The sequence below is a fragment of the Meleagris gallopavo genome, chromosome 3 (assembly GCF_000146605.3).
Source record: "Meleagris gallopavo isolate NT-WF06-2002-E0010 breed Aviagen turkey brand Nicholas breeding stock chromosome 3, Turkey_5.1, whole genome shotgun sequence".
Classification (NCBI taxonomy): Eukaryota; Metazoa; Chordata; class Aves; order Galliformes; family Phasianidae; genus Meleagris; species Meleagris gallopavo.
The window spans coordinates 45,599,200-45,617,286 of NC_015013.2; the positions used below are offsets into that span (position 1 = coordinate 45,599,200).

The following is an 18,087-nucleotide window of genomic DNA, read 5'->3' on the forward strand; positions in this document are numbered from 1 at the left end:
ATCTACCGCTCTTCCCCCATCCACCCAGCATGTGACAGCATCATAGAAGGCCACCAAGTTGGTCGAGCACGACCTCCCTTTGGTGAACCCATGCTGACTACTCCTGATAACCTCCTTTTCTCCCAGCTGTCTGGAGATGACATCCAGCACAAGCTGTTCGCAAATTCTTGCTCTCAGTTAGAGAGAGAGAAATAAGACTGTATATCCTTGTTCTTTGTTTCTTGCCTCTGAGTGTTGCAGCATCCCCTAGAAGGACAAGAACAAGTTACGTTCTGTAGCTATGAGGAGTGATTAAAAATATGTGGCTTAGGTACGGCAATTTCTGACTGGAAGATCTTTCAGATGTGTTTTCTTTGCTAAGCAACAGTAGGCTGTGTATTGCATCAAAAAGAATTTGTGAATTCACTAAGCTCCACACTGTTTTTCTAATAACTACCCAGCACTTAGGGAGGCGTCTGATGGGTCACGTTCTACTGGTAGGCTCTGTACATTGTCAGAATCCTGCCGTGACTTTGAGATGTCTTAAGCAGCTCTTGATTGTGGAAATGAGACTCCTCCTGGTACCCAGGGGACCATTTGAATCTTGTTGTGCCCTTTTGTAAATTGGATGGAACCCCGTTCTGGAGGTTATCTTCTGACTATGCCCGATTTGCTAGTTCAGGCTGCACCCAAGATTGTTATTATGGTCCTATAACTGAAATCTCATCAGAGTTCCTTCTGGCGTGAAGTCTCTGCCCTGTGAGTGATGCTCTTTCAGATACTTGCAGATGTTGGCACTGTTAGCAATGTTGTCAGTCATGTCCTCTAAGCAAAACGTGCTGCCTGAATTGAGTAGTGGCCAAAGAAAGTTTATCAATTCAGCTATCCAAACATTAACAAAAGTAATACTTCTTGTCGTACAAACAGTTTGCATTTGTATGTGGAGACGTGGGGAATAGCGATTACTAAAAATTATGACGACGAATGTGGTTTTGAGCATGTGTGTGTTCTGTAAATGTTATGATCAGCCTCTTCACACATAATTCTTCAAGATTTTCTGATTGATACTTCGCATACTTCCCCATATGGACAACTTTGAATTCACAACAGAGAATTCAATACTTAACTCTGAATATTTAGAAAAGATTTGCAGTGGAAGTGAATGTCTGCCAACAGTAATTGCTGAGAGATGATCATTCTGTGTTTGTTTTTTTTTTGTTGTTGTTGTTGTTTTTTTCTTTTTTTTTCTGGGAGAAAGTGATAGCACTTCAGTGTTTAAAAATGTGAAGAAGTGCCGTTTGAAAAAATGAAATTCTTGAACTTGGTGCTTCCACTGTGGATTCTGTTCCTGTTGAAGTTGTTTGGCTGGGAGACAGAGGATTGGGTTTGGTTCAATGCAGGTTTCATTAGATAACAATTTATTACGGCTGGTACTGTTGGCTATGGTTGGGGCAGGGAGAGAAGGGATGAGAGACGATGAGACGAGACCTGCAAGGGCTTGAAGTGGCAAAATGGCGCTTATTGCAGCCACAAAGGAAACAGTTTTGGTAGTCTCAATGCAAGATGAGGGAGAAGGTTGTACAAAGTTGATGCTAAAATCCAAGTTTAAGCATATTCTTAATAAATGCATTTTACAGTTAGTTAACGGAAAGTGTATGAGTACCTACACGCTTTTCATATTGCCTGTTCAAAAAGGCTGAGCTTGATTTGATTTAGCAGCAGTTGTTCTAATGGAGGTGACAGTATCTGCAGTGTGTTTCCAGTTGCTTTATTACACCTTTCAAAATAAGACCAAATATGTGTTTCCAACTCCAAGAGCTGTTTAATTTAAAAATGATCTAAATTTTATGTCAATCAAGTCTTGAGTAATTGGGAAGATTATGAATATGAAAGTGAGCTTCACTACTGGAATCCAAATTAGGAATAGCAGGAGGTCTTGAGCAAGCTGCAGTTCAGTTTTGTCTTTTTTCTTAGAGATTTCAAAGACATGCAAGAAACTGTTCTAGATGAAGTTTACTCATGTGCATTGTCTTTTGCAAAGCTTTTGCTTGACTTAAAGACTTTCTCTTGCTGGGCAGACCTACCCACACCCACTCCACGTGCTCACATGTTGATGGTCCTTTGGTTGAACTCTCCTGAAAGGAAAACACCACTGTTTTGAGAGAGATGAACTAATGAAATATCAAAAGATTCAAGGATGAAAGAGGCTGTTTGGGATTGCTTGGGAAAGTTTCTGGATTATCCTGAAAAAAAAAAAGGAGGATAGAAACCTTTTGTATTGATGCAAGAGATGTAGTTCTGTAAAACATCAGTAGAGGGCAGAGTGAAACTTTAGAATGAAGGAGCCCGGCATAGATGTTCAGCACTGCAAAGCCGAATGGAGTTCAGGGTTAAAACGTAAAATAATGCTAGACATTAAACAGTCTGGAGCAGAAAGCAGTACAGACAGCTGAATATTCTTTTAGAAAATAGATAGAACATTTACACTTTGAGTATGCTCAATTGTGTGCAAATTTGAGATCTAATGCCTTTCCATATAAAGGAGAATGAGGATACTACTGTCACATTGACTGGATGCAGATCAGCTGTTAAGACTTCTGTTTTGGCATTCCAGGTCTACAATTCATCATGCTCATTGCATTACGTTCTCCTGCTTTACTTAATGACTGAATCCAATGTTCAGAATTCATAAAGCTCTGCAAGAACTTCTATTCTACCCAAAGCAACTTTTGGTTGTGCTTGCCAATACTCAGAAGACTGTAGTAGTGGAGACTGCCATGTTTATAGGGACACTCTGTCTTTCTTGACCTCACTAATTACCAAAAACAGTACTAAGTCTGAGCACGAGCTATAGCAGTTTGATGAAGTAAGGGTTTAAAAAAATAAGTCTGCACTTAAATCAGTACTGAACTGTAGGAATACAATAAATTTAAAAATTAGAGCACAGCATTTGCTACGGGAAAATGGAGAGGTTAGGCATGATGGAGGTGGAAATGTGAACTGGAAAGGATTTCTGAAAATATGGTTTGTGTCCTCTCCAAATTCTTCTGTGTACACAACACACAGCCTTTTTTTTCTCTCTAAAATTGATAGGAGTATAAATTAATTTTCTGATTTCATAGAGCAGTATCTTGGGAGTGGAAAAAGCTCATAGATTTTCATTAAGAACTCTCCTGTGGTATAATTAATGTTCTGTTTTTAACCACTGTCAGAACAAGTGCTTTAAATCCATCCGTATTTACATATTGTGTCCAGAGTGTTTCTTGTAGAATGAGAAAATAAACCAGTGCAGTCTGTATACTGTACTGTCAATTCCCTTGGATTTCTCTGACCTCTTTAGAAAAGATCTTAGACTGGAGGTTTTGCTGTCTTAAAGCTGCTGCCATTCTCACATTTTATTTTCACTAACGGCTCAAAACTTGTTCATTATGAAAGGATAACTGTTCTTAACGAAATTATCATATTTGGAAGCTTCATCTGACATTATCTCTGACATCATTTCTCTTCCCAGAAGCAGGTATCCGCAGTGCTCTTGCCGTGTCTGCATCCGTCTGGCTTGTTGCTTGTCTGTTCTCCTGACATCCCTGTTTGTTGGGGTTTTGTTTGGTTTGCTTAACATGTTAGTACATATCCAAAGCCATCTCTGTGACATCTTGAATTTCTGCTGTCCTCAGAAACAAAAGCAAGTCTAATCTCTACATTCTAATAATCACTGGAAGGCAAAGATTTTGCTGTGCAAGTAGAGATGGGTTTCTCCTGAAGTACATCAGTTTTGTGCTGAACCTGATCTAAATTACAAAAGTAAAAAATTGCCTAAGCAAAACCTCTGGCACTGTAATGACGAGCTGAGCTATGCTCAAGAGGCCATGGGAGCTACTCCCTTTATGTCAGAGGGCTTGTTGATCACTTGTCATGAGGCAGACTTCAGAAATAAAATGGATGTCCAAAAATCTCAAGCAGGAGTGTGTCATGAACAGCCAAGATCTCTTCAGCTCAGTTTACTGCCAGCTGGAGATACCACTAAATAGCTAACAGAACATGACCACGCAGAAGAGACCTTATCCCAGACGTGTTAATTTCATAGTTTGTCATACTAGCATCAATTCAGTTACTCTCCACATGAGATTCTTACAGCAGAGAACAGCTGCATTTGTCATTAGATGTCTCTATGTTTGTTTGTTCTTTTTATTCTTTTTTCTTGTTTCATATTTATGATAAAGCTAATGGAAATACTAAGATGCTTTAAAATTTCTTCCCTCTGCCCAGTTTTTTTGTACAATACTCCACCAGCTTTTCCATCTTGGTGTTTGAAGATTTTAGCTTCTCTCTTTTTCTGTGCCCTTGCAGCATCATGCAGTAGCATGGAAAACAAATAATGGAATTAAATGCAATTAAGAAAGAACTTTTCAGAAGTCATCCAGTGCCATTGTGGATAACATTTGTGTTACTCTCCTTTCTTAAAATCTGAGGGGTTTTGAAAACCATAAGTTATAGGGGCAGTTGTATAACTCATGTAACTAATTATTTTCTTGAGGAAAGTATTGTACTTAGAGAGTAAAATAATGCCTCAAATCCATAGGCTGACACTTTTTTTTTTTTTCCTGCTGCATGTTGAGTGTCCAGAACCCTGGGAACTTCCTCGCACTAATCACGTCTTAAAGGATAGATTGCTCTGGATGCTTATTGTGTTTTGGAAGGATGAAACAACTACAACTCCGTATCCAGACACCTCTATTGTGCGCTTTGGGTTGTCTGTCCTGTTTAGGAGCTGTTTGCAGTGCTGAGCAAAGTAATTAAAGTACTGCAGTTGAGCAGCTGTACCAATCACCCCTTTAACAGTACTCATTAATTAAAGTGAATTTATAAGGTGTATGCTATGTCATTTTATTAATTTGCCTTTCCTACATGCTGCTCTATCCATTGCAGATATAATGCTTTCCTCTTCTAGGTTCATAGTGCTTCTTGACGTCAGTGTCATCCTCAACTTACACTTCAAGGGTCTCTTTTGTGGTCAGATATGTAAAATAAAGCAAGTTGCCATAAAACAGTAGCATCTCTTGGAAATTTGTAACTGTTTTATTCTCTCAAATGTAAACCCTATTGCGTCTAAACCTTTCCTTAGACATAAAGTATCTAACAAAAAACTTTTTAAAGCAGAGAAGAAGAAAGTAAGAAGGTTCTAAGAATGTTAGCTGGAGTATACTGTCATATGTGCCTACAAGGTTCAGGACCTCTTTAGGATCTACCCCAGAGAACTTCCCTTTGGTCAGGCAAGTCTTACATCCTGGAGGAAAACCCAGTAGTTGGTGAGCTCCAGGTCCATCTGAGGATAAAGAAACAACAAAAATGGCACAACAAGTCTTGACAGTGGTCCTTTTTCTTCCCCTGCTTTCAGCCAGCAGTGGCATTATGACTGTAGTTGAATTTTAAGCACGGTTAATTCCCTCAACAAAGTTCCCGCAACTTATTTACCCATCACAGTGAGCCGCTGACTGACGAGTGTTGAACACACTGTGGTGACCCCATTGCTTCCTCTTATTGAGGGGAATTTTAAGAATTTTAACTTTTTTTTTTTTTAAGTCCTTGAACTTTAATTCACAGGCTAGGAACTTTCAACTTATGCAGGAAAAAAAAGCCCTACCATTGGGCTGTCAGTGTCCAAAATGCAAACTGCACTGGTACTTCTTCAGTAAGCAAGGTTTCAGACTGACCAGAGATCTTAATAGCATCTGTTGGCTGTTCTTTGTATTTTCTCTAAATGTGTCTTTTTTCTGCTTTGGCAGAGTTGTCAGTATGTTCAAGAAACGTATTTGAAAGGAGGGAACTATTGGAAGAACAGCAATTTTTGAAGATAAAATCTTTGTTGCATATTTGAAAAGCAATAAAGGGTATGTATGAGTTCATTTCTTCTAAACCTCGGTTTATATTATGAATTATTTATCATTTTCAATAACGTAGATAATTTAACTGAAAAGCCTGATTAAACTATATATAAAGGCTGTAGTAGGTGAAGGAGATGCAGAGATAACAGTGGAGTTTAAATAAACTTGAACGATTTCTAGTTTGCATCAAGATTTGTTAAGGTAGTTATACACCTAAAAACATCAGGAAGATTTGCATGTTGTAACATAACTGACTTAGCTGGCATTAGTTATATAAAATCAATTGGAGCCATTTTTCTTTCGTGGGAAGGAAAGTTAGTTGTTCAGTAGTTTGCTGTTATAAGCAAACAAAATTCCTTTTTGTTTTATGCAGAACCTCGCAGTGGTTCTTACAAACTTTCAAGAGTAACTAATAAATCATAAGGCTATAAGAGGATGATCTGCAGTTTTAAAATGCTCTTTGAATTGTAATATTTGAGATTACAGGGATTTATTTGTTCCTAACTATGGATTTTTCTCTTAGTTCAATACCATAATTAATTTTAATTATGTTTTGTGTGGTATCTTGTTAAGAACATCCCATCATCACCAAAGCAGTCCGGTAAGGTCTTACTACATCTGTCCAGGTTGGAAGCATCACCTGAGATATCAGTTACTCCTAAAAGTGAAGTAACTCTTCAACACCTGTGCCATATTGTGCAGATGAAGCAGTAGTTATCACTAAACATCTTAAAAATGGTTTCAGACAGTAGAATGAGCATTGAGGGGCATCAAGGGGATATTTTATTTCAGAAGTGAAGAGGTGAAATCTAACAAGATTTGCTTAATTCTAGAAAGTAACAGTTTCTGTGAAAGAAGATAGGAAAACCTTCTGAAGTAGAAGAATAGGAAAAAAAAAAACCTTTAAAATTAAGTGACACTGGAGCAATTGGAAATCAGTTAATTGAAATGGAATTTGTTTACAATTTCCCTATTGTTTCTTCTCTGCAGAAACCTCAGCCCCATTTCATCAAGATGCAAAGGAGTGTGTTACATACTGCTTCTCAGCTGGCCCATGGGATATGTTTGTTGTTTCCTCGCACTGGTGCCTTTCATGGCTTAAAAGGACCATTGGTGTCATCTAATGTTGGATGCAAAGTGATTTTGGCACTGGACCCTCCTAAACGATGTCTTCACACAGGTGCAGCACTCTTTGCCTCAAAGAGCAGTGCTGTTTCATCACAACCAGCAAACACCCCTAGAAAAGTAGCAGAAGAGAAAGAACCTTTGACTTCAGCCGCTGAAGTACCCAAGCAGAGCCCTGTAGAGTCAGATGCTTCAGATCCTGATCCGTTACAAGACAAATCAATTAGTCTTGCTCAAAGATTCAAGAAAACTTTTAAACAGTATGGAAAAGTCATGATTCCCGTTCATCTTGTGACTTCTACTGTGTGGTTTGGATCCTTTTACTATGCAGCCATTAAGTAAGTTGATATTTTGTTGCAGTATGCAGTGCTGTTGTTTAATTAACCTGGACTTTCACAGGTGAAAGGATGTAAGTTATTAATCTGTGTTAAAAAATGCCTCTGTACGTGATAGGGAAATGAGGCTGCATTTTTACCTGAAGCATAAGATTAATACTGAAAGTATGTAGGGTTCACGAGCTTGTTGTGTACTTAACGTTATCATCAGTGACTGCTGTATTCTGAGTGTGCATTTGTTGCATTAGGAAATGTAGTATTTGCAAGAATGTAGCTCTCCCCCAAGTATGCATGGATATAAACAGCATTGAAATGATTAGTAAACTTCCACCAGATATAAATAGAGATTTGGGATCTTGATTGAGTTGTTAGATAAAATCTTTATAGACCTGTTCTTTGCCTTTGGATTTGAAGGATATTTCACCACTTCCATCTCCCTTCATTTCCAGTCTTCTCCTATCACTGGATTTTTAAATCTTTTACCTCACTCTGAGCTCCTCACAAAATATACATCTTTCCTTTTTTATTTCTCCTGTCTTTTCCTCCCTCTACTGAAAAAAATTACTCCTGTAGACAGACTTTTAATTGGAAAATTAAGTAGTATGGCCAAAAAAAAAGCCCTTACATATTTCTAATTTAAACTTCTTTAGTCTGGGACAGGTAATGTTTTGGAAAATGGCATTTATTACAAAGAACTACATCAGCTAGGAACTATTAGTTCAGATGAAAGAGCACTGTCTATGAAAGAGCACTGTCTATGTGGAAATGGCTTGCTAAATATAAGTAAATGTTTATCTCTGGATTGCTAGTGTTGCATATTTAATAATAGAACATATGAAACAATGACATTTTGTGGTGGCAAGGATGGGGCTTTGACAACAGAATGCCCTACCACACAACTGTTTGTTTTAGTGACTCTAACCAGCTGGCATCATTGCCCTTTCTAGGAGCTATAGATCCAAATGTCATTCTAAGTTTAGCTCACGTTGGAAGAATAAAGGTCTAGAGCTAATAAAAATATTTTGCTTTGGATGAATCCAAGTTGATACTCACATCCAAGCTTTTCAAGTTTGTTTTCTTGATGTGCTTAGGTTAGCTGCTAAAATACACATTTAACAGATGAAAGGAATTGAAATATTTAACTAGGAACTAATCATAACAAAACTGATTTGTCGTGCTACAGGAGCAGCACTCTCTTGAATTCGAAAAATAACTTTCAGAATGACTGCTCGTGGTACACGACTAAACCACCGTGGTTTATTTGACAACATTGATTAACACTATCTTTTAGGTCTTAGTAGATCTCAGTTTTCTTCTCTGGAATTAGGCCTTTATTGATTCTAGTAATTGTTAGGAAATTCCTGCCTGATACTGTTCCCGATCCTGCTGCTAAAGTGATCACATGCATAGAAAAACACTTAAAATGCTGGAAATAGTAGGTAGAAATTGACAATGGTGCTAATAATACAACATTTCTAAATTTGGGGAAGTGAGGTATCAGATCTATAACTGCATGTAGCTTTCTATCACAGTGTAGAGGAGGACTGCCTTTTTTTCCTCCGTTCTTCTGGTGCTGATACAATTTCTCTGATTTTCACATAGAAAGAAATGATAGTAAAAGCTCATTCCACCCATCCCGCCACCAGGTAGAACAGATGAGCACAAAAGCCCTGCAGTCTTGTGCACATAATATTTGCATCCTTTTGTCACGTTCTAATTGTTTCACTTAAAAGTGAAGGGAGGAAACTGAAATCTGGACCCTCTACTTGTGAGCATGCTGCAGATTAGTCTGAAATTTCAAAAGGGGGGAAAAAAATATTTTGAGCTGAACGGAACTTGTACAACTGGAACCTGAGCAGCTGCCTTAGAACCCACTCCATCCACACACCTCCAAATGTAGTGAGCTGGAAAGCAGGTTAGGTTTGCAACTGCTCAGCTCAGCATGGGTAATGTAAATAGGCTGCCTCCTGCCTCCTGGTGGAATGCTTGGGGGCGGGGGGGGAAGCAACACATTAATTTACCAACACATACAAAAACATAAGTGCATTGCTTGTATGAAAACATCTTGCTATCAAATAACAAAAGATTGTGTGATTGAGTTTAAGAATGGAAATGGTGCTCTAGACCGCTGCTCAGGTTTCGTATGCCATCCTATTCATTTTCAATTATTTTTTCTCTTTGGCAGAGGAGTGAATGTTGTTCCATTCCTAGAGTTGATTGGCTTACCAGACAGCATAGTAGACATCCTGAAAAATTCCCAGAGTGGAAATGCACTAACTGCATATGCATTGTATAAAGTAAGTATTTTTATGGTTTATAAACAAGCTCTATATCTTGCCTAGTTAAATAAATAGTGTTTATTTGTTTAAATTAGGAAAAAATATTACTGTTTTCTCTCTGTGATAGTTAGACACATTTCAGCATTCATTTCTGTAATATGAATAGTCACATGCAAGTTAGTATGAGCTCTGTGTTCTTTTAAAGAGTCTGTACTAATAAAATAACTTTCTTGCTGCAGGATGATTGTCTTCCCTCAGTGATTTAATTACAATTAAGCTGGTCCTCTGTATCCCTGAAATAATTAACAGGGATAAAGTAGTAAATTTCAAATGCTTTATGATTTCCAGATGAGCATAGGTGGATTTTCTTTTTCTTTTTCTTGTTCTTTTTTTTTTAATATTCTAGAGGTGAATTGATTTGTCTTCTTCCATTGTTGTCAAGTACTTTCACTGTCCACTTGAATCAATTACTTAGATTTAGGTTTGGGTCTCGTTTAATTGTTGTATGTGCTAAGTCTGTGTTTGGAGAGCCAGAAATATGTCAGACAATGCAAAAACAAAGTAATGTATTTGCTTCGAATGCCACTCATCAGTTTCCTTTCCAGATGCGATGTGCTGCTTATCCGTTCTTTTAAGGCCCCGCACCCCCAACTAAATGTGAAAGCATTAGTCTTGCCAATTACTCCTGTGCCTGAAAGAGATCAATAAAGAAATACAGTTAAATACAAAGGTTTTATTATAGATGTGAGATTTGGCAGACATGAAAGCACTAGAATAAATTGCAAAGGGAAGATGATACATCGATCTTTGAAGGCCTGAAAGAAGAAGTTTGTTTAAACTTTCTAGGATAACAAACCTGGTCATTGCATGTTGGGTTAGCTGACTTCTTAAGGTCTCTCTTAGCTTTGGCTTTCTATAAGCGGGTCCTAATTTTAGACTTAAGTTAGATACCTATACTCTTGTGGATTTTAGAATTCTTATTAGTATTAGAATTAATATTTCTTCTTTGTTTATATATAGCTCAGTGCTCGTGTGCTGCCTGTTCTGTTCTGCATTCTGAGGCAGTTAATGTTCTTTCTGCTCAGGGAGGTTTTTTAAAATGCAACTCTGATGCCTGTGCTCGTTTGTCAAAAGGATACTTAAGTAGGAAGTATGCATTTCTGTAGCATGTACTATAAATTGTTTTATTTCTTAACAAACAGAAGATATTTTTAGTATCTGACACTGGCCAATGTACATTGTTAATATTAAAAATACATTCTGCTTGATAATACTGTCCCGTTTTATTTCTTTAAGATTGCAACTCCTGCCCGATATACTGTGACTCTGGGAGGAACATCCTTCACTGTTAAATATCTTCGTAAGAGTGGCTACATGTCCACACCACCACCAGTAAAGGAATATCTACAAGATAGGATGGAGGAAACAAAGGATAAAATCACGGAGAAAATGGAGGAAACAAAGGATAAAATCACGGGGAAAATGGAGGAAACAAAGGATAAAATCACAGAAAAGATTCAAGAAACCAAAGATAAAGTTTCGTTTAAAAAAATAAAGGACTAAGAGATGCTCAATTTTTGGAGATCCTAACTTAGCACTTTAAGCTTTTTTGAGGCAAGAGATACAAAGTGCACTTCTGAGCTTTCTTGAGTTTTCTTGTTGTTTGTTTTGTCTGCAGACTACAACTTCACTGTGGATATAAAATTACGTATATTCTTGAAGGCTGAAGTTTCCTGGGAGAGAGAAATTGTGACAAAATTTCAATTAACAGAAGCAAAACCAAATTTCTCATGAGAAGTTCATATCCAGTGGTAATAGTGTTAACAGTTACTTCTCAACCCTCCCACCCCTTTTTTTCTTTTTCAAAATGAAGATGATTTCATATTAAAGCCACTACTTTACTCCTCCATCTTAGTGCACAGCCATTATTCCATCAGACTGAAACTTCCAGTAAGTGAGAATGGAGATGTCTCTAATGGGGAAGAAAATTTACTTTGTATTTCTAAGTATGTAAACTCAGACCTCCTTAATCGTGATCATCTCTCGACTTGGAGACAGACCATTGTCACTAGTACTGCACATGAAGAAAAGAATGGATTAGTTACTCAGTGTGAATGAATTCATAACAGCTATATGGACTTCAGCTGATCTGTGACAGCTTACAGTTTGGGACTGCTACAAACCTTTCTTGGAAAGTGCATCTTTTCAGAAATCTCAACTGCAAACTATAGGAAGATGAGTTAATCACAACAGCCATACTGTCAATTATATTGTCTTTTTCTAAAGTTGATTTTCAGTAGAAAGTTATTAAAATGAATCAATAATTGTATATTAAAAACTAGGATTTTTTTATTATGTTGAAGTTTACAAAACTGTTCTATTATTTTATGGTAGTCCTATAGCAACAAAAAGAAATTCAGAAGAGAGGTTTACTCAAATAATAGGTATGCTAATGGAACTTTTAAATACATGCAAAGTTAGAGTTAAATCCCAAATTTCTTTTCCTATCCAAGAATCCTTTGGATGTCTGTAGTACAGTTTAGCTTTCCTGAGACAGTGATCGCAGTCTAGCAGAAAACTCCAGGTTTTCTTACATCGAGCAAATACTTGTTTGTAACTGAAATGCTGTAAGGACTAAAAGTGAAACTGCTCTATTTGACTAGACTGGCAAGTTTCTCTCCTAGTTCTACTCAAATTTTAGGCTGAACTGAGTGGATTTTTTTCCTTTTTCTGTAATGGGCTTCACTTCCTAGTAAATCTCTGCATGTGTATTTTGCTTAACAAAGATGTTGGATTTTTTTGTGGGGTTGTTTTTTTTGTTGTTGTTTGGTTGTTATTTTTTTTGCAGGGAAATGGATAAGTACAGCAGCAGAGTTGGACCCTAAGCATTGTAACTGACTAAGATAAAAGAAAATAACCGATAAAGTATCACTTCTGCCCCACTCTTTTACTTTTTCAGTGAAGTCACCAAGAATCTGTCCATGTTTAAGTCCATTGAACTTCATTAACTCAATTGTGCAGGATTGATTGCATACTTCTCTGCCTCTGTCCATGTGTCAAAATAGTAACTGCAATCTAATGCCTACCTCACAGGGCTGTCGTGAGGAATAATCATTGTATATTCAGTGTACTGAAGATGTAAAGTACCACATTTCTGACAAATACTATTAAAAAGTAATTCTCTCTAATTGCAAGCTCTTGAGAGTGTTGAGGTGAATACTACTTCAGAACTGGAGTTGAGATACTTCTCTTTTAGTGTACTTTTCCTTACTGTCCTTGAACATGTTTTTCTGACCTAGACTGGGAAAATGGAAAACCAGGGGGGAAAAAAGGCAGTGCTGCACCGTGCATGGCGTGGTCTGGGGCTAGAGTCTGGGACATTTAGTGGAAGTTGTGTTTCAGCTCTCCACAGTTGGCACACATGTGATGGCAGCGTCCCTCATTGTGAAGCAGCCTCAGGAGTTGCATTTGGTAGCACAGAAGGAAGAGATGCAGGTGCTGTGGCTTGGGAAAGAGAGAGGTTTTGTGATTCATCCCCTGGAAGGGAGAGGTGTTGTCCTTTGTCCTTGCCTCTTTCCAGAACCATCAAACATCTGATGGGACCAGGGTGAAGTCATTTGCTGGCATACAGTCAGTGGAGAAACTGCTGCTTTAGTGACTTACTCAATTTCTGCCTTCTTCCTCCCTAATATACAGCAGTCTTGTAGAGCATTACACTGACTTTGCTGCTGATAAGCATGAATGTGAGGGTTTTGAGTGGCTGCTGGATCAGGAGTTGGAAATGAAGTTGTATTTCTCAAGCAGGATCCACAGCAGCAAACAAGGAGGACCTGGATCTGAATTTAAGGCCTGGGATGAGGCAGGAGCCAGAGTTCAATCCCAGAGTGGTGCCAGAGCCAAAGTGGCAGCCCAAAAAGCAGCCGCAGTTCTAGCAGCCTACAGTGAGACTGAAGGCATTGCCCAAATAAGGGCTCGAGGCAAGTTCAAGCTAAATCATAGCCTGACAAGTTTCCAGAACTGAAATAGCAGCCTGAGCAAGATCTAGGGGTGAATTCATATCCCAAATGCACCTGAGCAGAATCAGAGGCCTGTGTAAGATTCAGGGAGGTCATAGGTCAAGATGGAGTCAGACCAAAAGTTGTGAGCCAAGCACAGGCCAGAGCCAAAGCCAAGGCCAAAGATGGGACCAAAGCCAAAGTCACTGCCCGAGATGGAAATGCAGCTGAAGCCACAGCCCCCACTATTGGGCCAGGGCAAAAGTCAAAGCTGGAAATGAAGCCACAGATATGGAGCCGAAGTTACAATTTGCTATCAAGCCTAACCAAAGTTGCACAGTGAGCTGGTTGCTAAAGTAGCAACCCAGTGCAGGCTAGACCTGAAAGACGAAAGTCCAAGATGGTGGCTGGAGCTTAAATCATGGCCTACAACTGGGACTGAGGCTGAAGTTACAGGCAGAGATGGGGTCAGATCTGAAGTCTTGCACCGAGATAGCGCTGAAATCACAGTCTGGTGGCACAGTGACAGAGTAGAGCCTAATATCAGACCAAAGCCAAAGTCACAGCTAGGTACAGGGCTGGATCAGAAGAAGCAACCAAAACATGGAGCAGATGTGCAGTAGCCTCCTGGGCAGGAGTTGCAGCCCAATAGCAGGCTAGAGGTGAAGCAGCTGCCTAAGATGGGACTGGAGGCATAGTAACAGCCCAGACAGGGAACAGTGACAAAGACAGGAGGACCCAATGAAGACAAGAGTTCAAGCTGTGCCCTAAGCAATGTTAGAAGGCGAAGTCACAGCTGAAGGGAGGACTGGAGCCAAAACAAGCAAGCAAGACCAGAATGGGATGGGTCCTGAAGACACAGTCCATGAGGCTGGGGCAGAAGTCAAGGAAGATCAAGCAAGGGCCAGAATAGACATGAGAGTCCCTACAGAGGGTGAAGCCAAAGTCACAGTCCAGTATAGAGGTAGAGCCAAAGTCACAGCCTAAGTGGTAACCCAGTATCAGGCCAGAGCAAAAGTCATGGCTTTGGATGAGGAAGAACCAAAGTCATTGCTAAGACAGGGGCCAAAGCTGCATTAGCCTTCTGAGCAGGGACTGGGATAAACCTTATGGCCTGATAGCTGATTGAAGCTGAAGTAGCAGCCTAAGATAGCACTAGAGTTGAATTTACAGCCCCAGATGGAGCTGGAGCTAAAATCATAATACAAGACAAGGCTAGACCTCAAACTAAGACAGCACTGAAGTGAAAGACAAGCAAATCATGGCCCACAGCTGCACCAGAGTCACAGCCCAAGATGGGGATAGAGTCACAGCTGCAGCCCATGATGGGGCTGTAGCTGACATGGCAGCTGAAAGTAGAGTTTGCTGTGAAATTATGACCCAAGGAGGGAATTAAGCTAAAGAAGCGGTCCAAGACTGGGCTGAAGTAAAATTTGCAAGCCCAGATGGGGTGAGAGAAAAAGTCACAACCCAAATAGAGGCTGGAGCTTGAAGAGGAGCTGGCACCCACAGACCACTTGGGATGGAATTTCCTACTGGCAGGGATCAAGCACACCCATATCCCAGTCCTGGGTTGAGCTGTGAGTCAGATTCAGGAGAACTTGCCACACAGTCCTCATGGGTACCTTCTGGCTTCTCATGGATCCTTCTGGCTTTTCTGGCCATAAATATGTGGTTCCATACCCTTCAACCTCAGCATAAGGGCTAGATGGGGAAGCACTGAGAAAATCTCCAATGGCCTGAGAATCCTAAAATTGTAAGATATCCTGAGTTGCAAGGGATACAGGGTACAGTTGGCCCTTGGGGCTGCCAGAGCTGCTGACTCATTCACCTTGCCATCAACCAGAACACACAGGACCCAGTGGGGCTCTAGCGATTGGAAAAAATATTTGAGAGATTTCCCCTCCCTTACCTTGGAGGACAGGGCTGGAGCTGCTGGAGGGGCACTCAGTGGCAGCAGAAAAAGCCCCTGGCCGCTGGCAGCACACTGCAATCCTGCAAGGCACCTGCCACATCATCTGCTGGGTCACTGCTGTCCTCATGTGACCATCCTCATCAAAACACATTTCTGATTGTGTTCCCCATGGGTGTCAGCTTGGAGCACTGAGCTGCGTTTGTCCTTATTCATCACTTACCGTCAGCAACAATAATAATTAGAGAGCTGTAATTATCCCCTGGCAATTATCTGGCTATTTTGATGAAGATGATCTTCTAAGTAGAAAGAATACATCTTGATTTCATAAGGCCACAGGGCAACATGTAGCATCAAGTTTGGGTTTGAGTTTAAGCAATTGACTGGACAACTACAGAGGAGGGAATACAGGGGAGGATACACAGGCTTGTTTGGTAAGTTTAAAAAAAAAAAAGGAAAAAACAAAATAAAAGCAAACTAAATACAACTGGGTAAAGCTTCATCAAAAAATGAAAGAGGGGAAGGTTCAGGTTGGATATTAGGAAGGCTTTCTGCTCAGAAGGAGTGGTGAAGCACAGGCACAAGTTGTCCAGGGAGGTGGTAGAGTCACAGTTCCTAGAGGTGTTCAAAGAATGTGTGGATGTGGCACTGAGGGACATGATTGGTGGCAAGTGGATGGTTGACTAGATGATATTAGAGATCTTTTCCAACATTAATGATTCTATAATTGTATGAAATATTTGTAACTGCTGCTTTGGCTAGCCAAGTGACCTACCTTATGAAACTGGGGGCAATGGTGGTTGTGCCAGCCTCCGTCCCTAAAGGTAAAGGCCTGAATCTTTTTCATTTCCATAAAGAGCAGACCTATATGGGAAAACAGATGTTCCCACAATCTCCCATGTCCCAGTCAGAAGTAACTCACAAGCTGTGTGGCAATTGCTATGAGAAGAGTTTTAGCCCAGACCAGCTCTTTACTTCTTCAGTGTTACTGTCAGATGGTGATTTTAGTGTGCTCAGTACCATTTACCTGATGGAGTATAATTTTAATTGAGATGAAAGTGTCCATTTCCCCTAGCATATGGCTTGAGCTAGTGTGCATGTTTTCTTATCTATAAGCATAGTATTGGTAGAACATGCAGCATAATCTAAAAAGGTGAGAGGACTTGCACGGAGCAGCTGATGCGAGCACTCAGCCATACAGCTTTCAACATGCACCAGTGCACCTCTCACTGAGAAGCTGCGGCATCTAATGCTGCACCACTGACCCTCTAAAATGCACACAGCTGGACTGCAAAGCCAAAGGGGGACAAAGTGGCCAGAAGAGCAGTTTTGCAGTGGCCTGCTGAGCCCTGCTCGTCAGGTTTCTCCAGAGGGAAAGACACCAGCTCATTGGCTTTTTTGGAGAGCTGTCAAGTTTGCAGCTGGAAGCAAATTGGAAAGCCCTTACTTACAATCCTAACCCAATTGTAGGAAAATAAACAGTTCCTATATATTTAGCTGTTGCCGTAAACCCTGCTGAAAGGGTATGAAAATGTGTTAATGCTTTTGATTTGGCTTATATGGCTTCTTCACCAAGTAAAGCCAACTAGGGCAAGCTTGGCTCAGCATATGAAAGTCTCAGAGACTGGTAACATAATTACACATGTATGCCTATGCAGGGGGACATGTGATAAGCTGTAACATTCCCAGAGCTTTGAGGACAAAACTAGTTTGGTTTTTTTCTCCTCTGGGACTTTCTTGCTGTCTAGGGTTAAATGTAGGTCAAGCTGTCTGAGCCATGTCTGTGGCACACAGAGTGGGATTAAATCGGAATTTTCCACTCAACTCCACTGTCAATCACTGTAATGTCTGCAAATGTTAAATTAATCTGGAGTGATCTGGCATTGGCATTGAAGGGAGCTTCTTGGGCTCAAGGGTGACGTTTTGGCCTCCGTGGAAAAATTGCCTTCTCTCTCCAGGCAAGATGTTCCAACGGCTTTTTTAAAACCCTGAAACTACCAGCAAAACCCAGAGAGATGATAGCTCTGTACAAGGCAAAAGCACACGGATGCCAGAAGGAGTGGGGAGAGAGAGCTCCTGACTGCAGGAGGGACTGCGAGCGATGGAGGTGGGGAGATGGCTCTGCACTGCGTGCTGCCGTGTCCTTCTGCATGCATCTTTAAAGCAGTGTTAGCACCTCTGTGCAAAGCGCTTTGTAGCAGAAGCCATTACTGAGTACGGAGTATTTTGCAGTAAGGAGCTGCTGGTTTGCACGTGTTACAAAGGACAATAAGCATTCAGCATGTGCCACTCCACGTGCAGTCTGTAAATCCTCCGGCATCCAGCACGTTGCCTTTATTTCAGTGTGTGTCCAGCATTGCTACGCATCCCAGAGTTCTTCCAACTTAATTAATATATAAGGTAAGCACCTAAGGTAAGCAGAAGAAGGCAGTTAACCAGCACTAAGTACAGTAGGTGATTTCTCAAGTGCTGAGGAATATTCTGGGAGTAATTAATGTTGTGAACTGTATGGGCTACTGAGAAATGTAACTCGCCACTTTGACCACGTGGAAAAGAATGGGCTAGCTCAGCTCTAACCTC

At 40.2% G+C, this 18,087-nt stretch overlaps 1 protein-coding gene across 1 annotated transcript; it reads left to right on the plus strand.

The window, feature by feature from the left end:
• Positions 1–5,729: 5,729 nt before the first annotated feature.
• FAM210A (family with sequence similarity 210 member A) lies at positions 5,730–12,794 on the plus strand. Its single transcript, XM_010708772.3, has 4 exons — positions 5,730–5,867; positions 6,852–7,324; positions 9,507–9,618; positions 10,897–12,794. The coding sequence occupies exons 2-4, from the start codon at positions 6,876–6,878 to the stop codon at positions 11,161–11,163; spliced, it is 828 nt and encodes a 275-aa protein (XP_010707074.1). The 5' UTR covers positions 5,730–5,867; positions 6,852–6,875; the 3' UTR covers positions 11,164–12,794.
• Positions 12,795–18,087: the final 5,293 nt, after the last annotated feature.

What these genes read in the sequence shown, in the direction of transcription:
- FAM210A (XM_010708772.3), top strand. Translation starts at nt 6,876, where the DNA reads ATGCAAAGGAGTGTGTTACATACTGCTTCTCAGCTGGCCCATGGGATA. An exon ending in TTTTACTATGCAGCCATTAA is followed by an intron (nt 7,325 to 9,506) that starts GTAAGTTGATAT and finishes TCTCTTTGGCAG; the next exon opens with AGGAGTGAATGTTGTTCCAT. An exon ending in CTGCATATGCATTGTATAAA is followed by an intron (nt 9,619 to 10,896) that starts GTAAGTATTTTT and finishes TATTTCTTTAAG; the next exon opens with ATTGCAACTCCTGCCCGATA.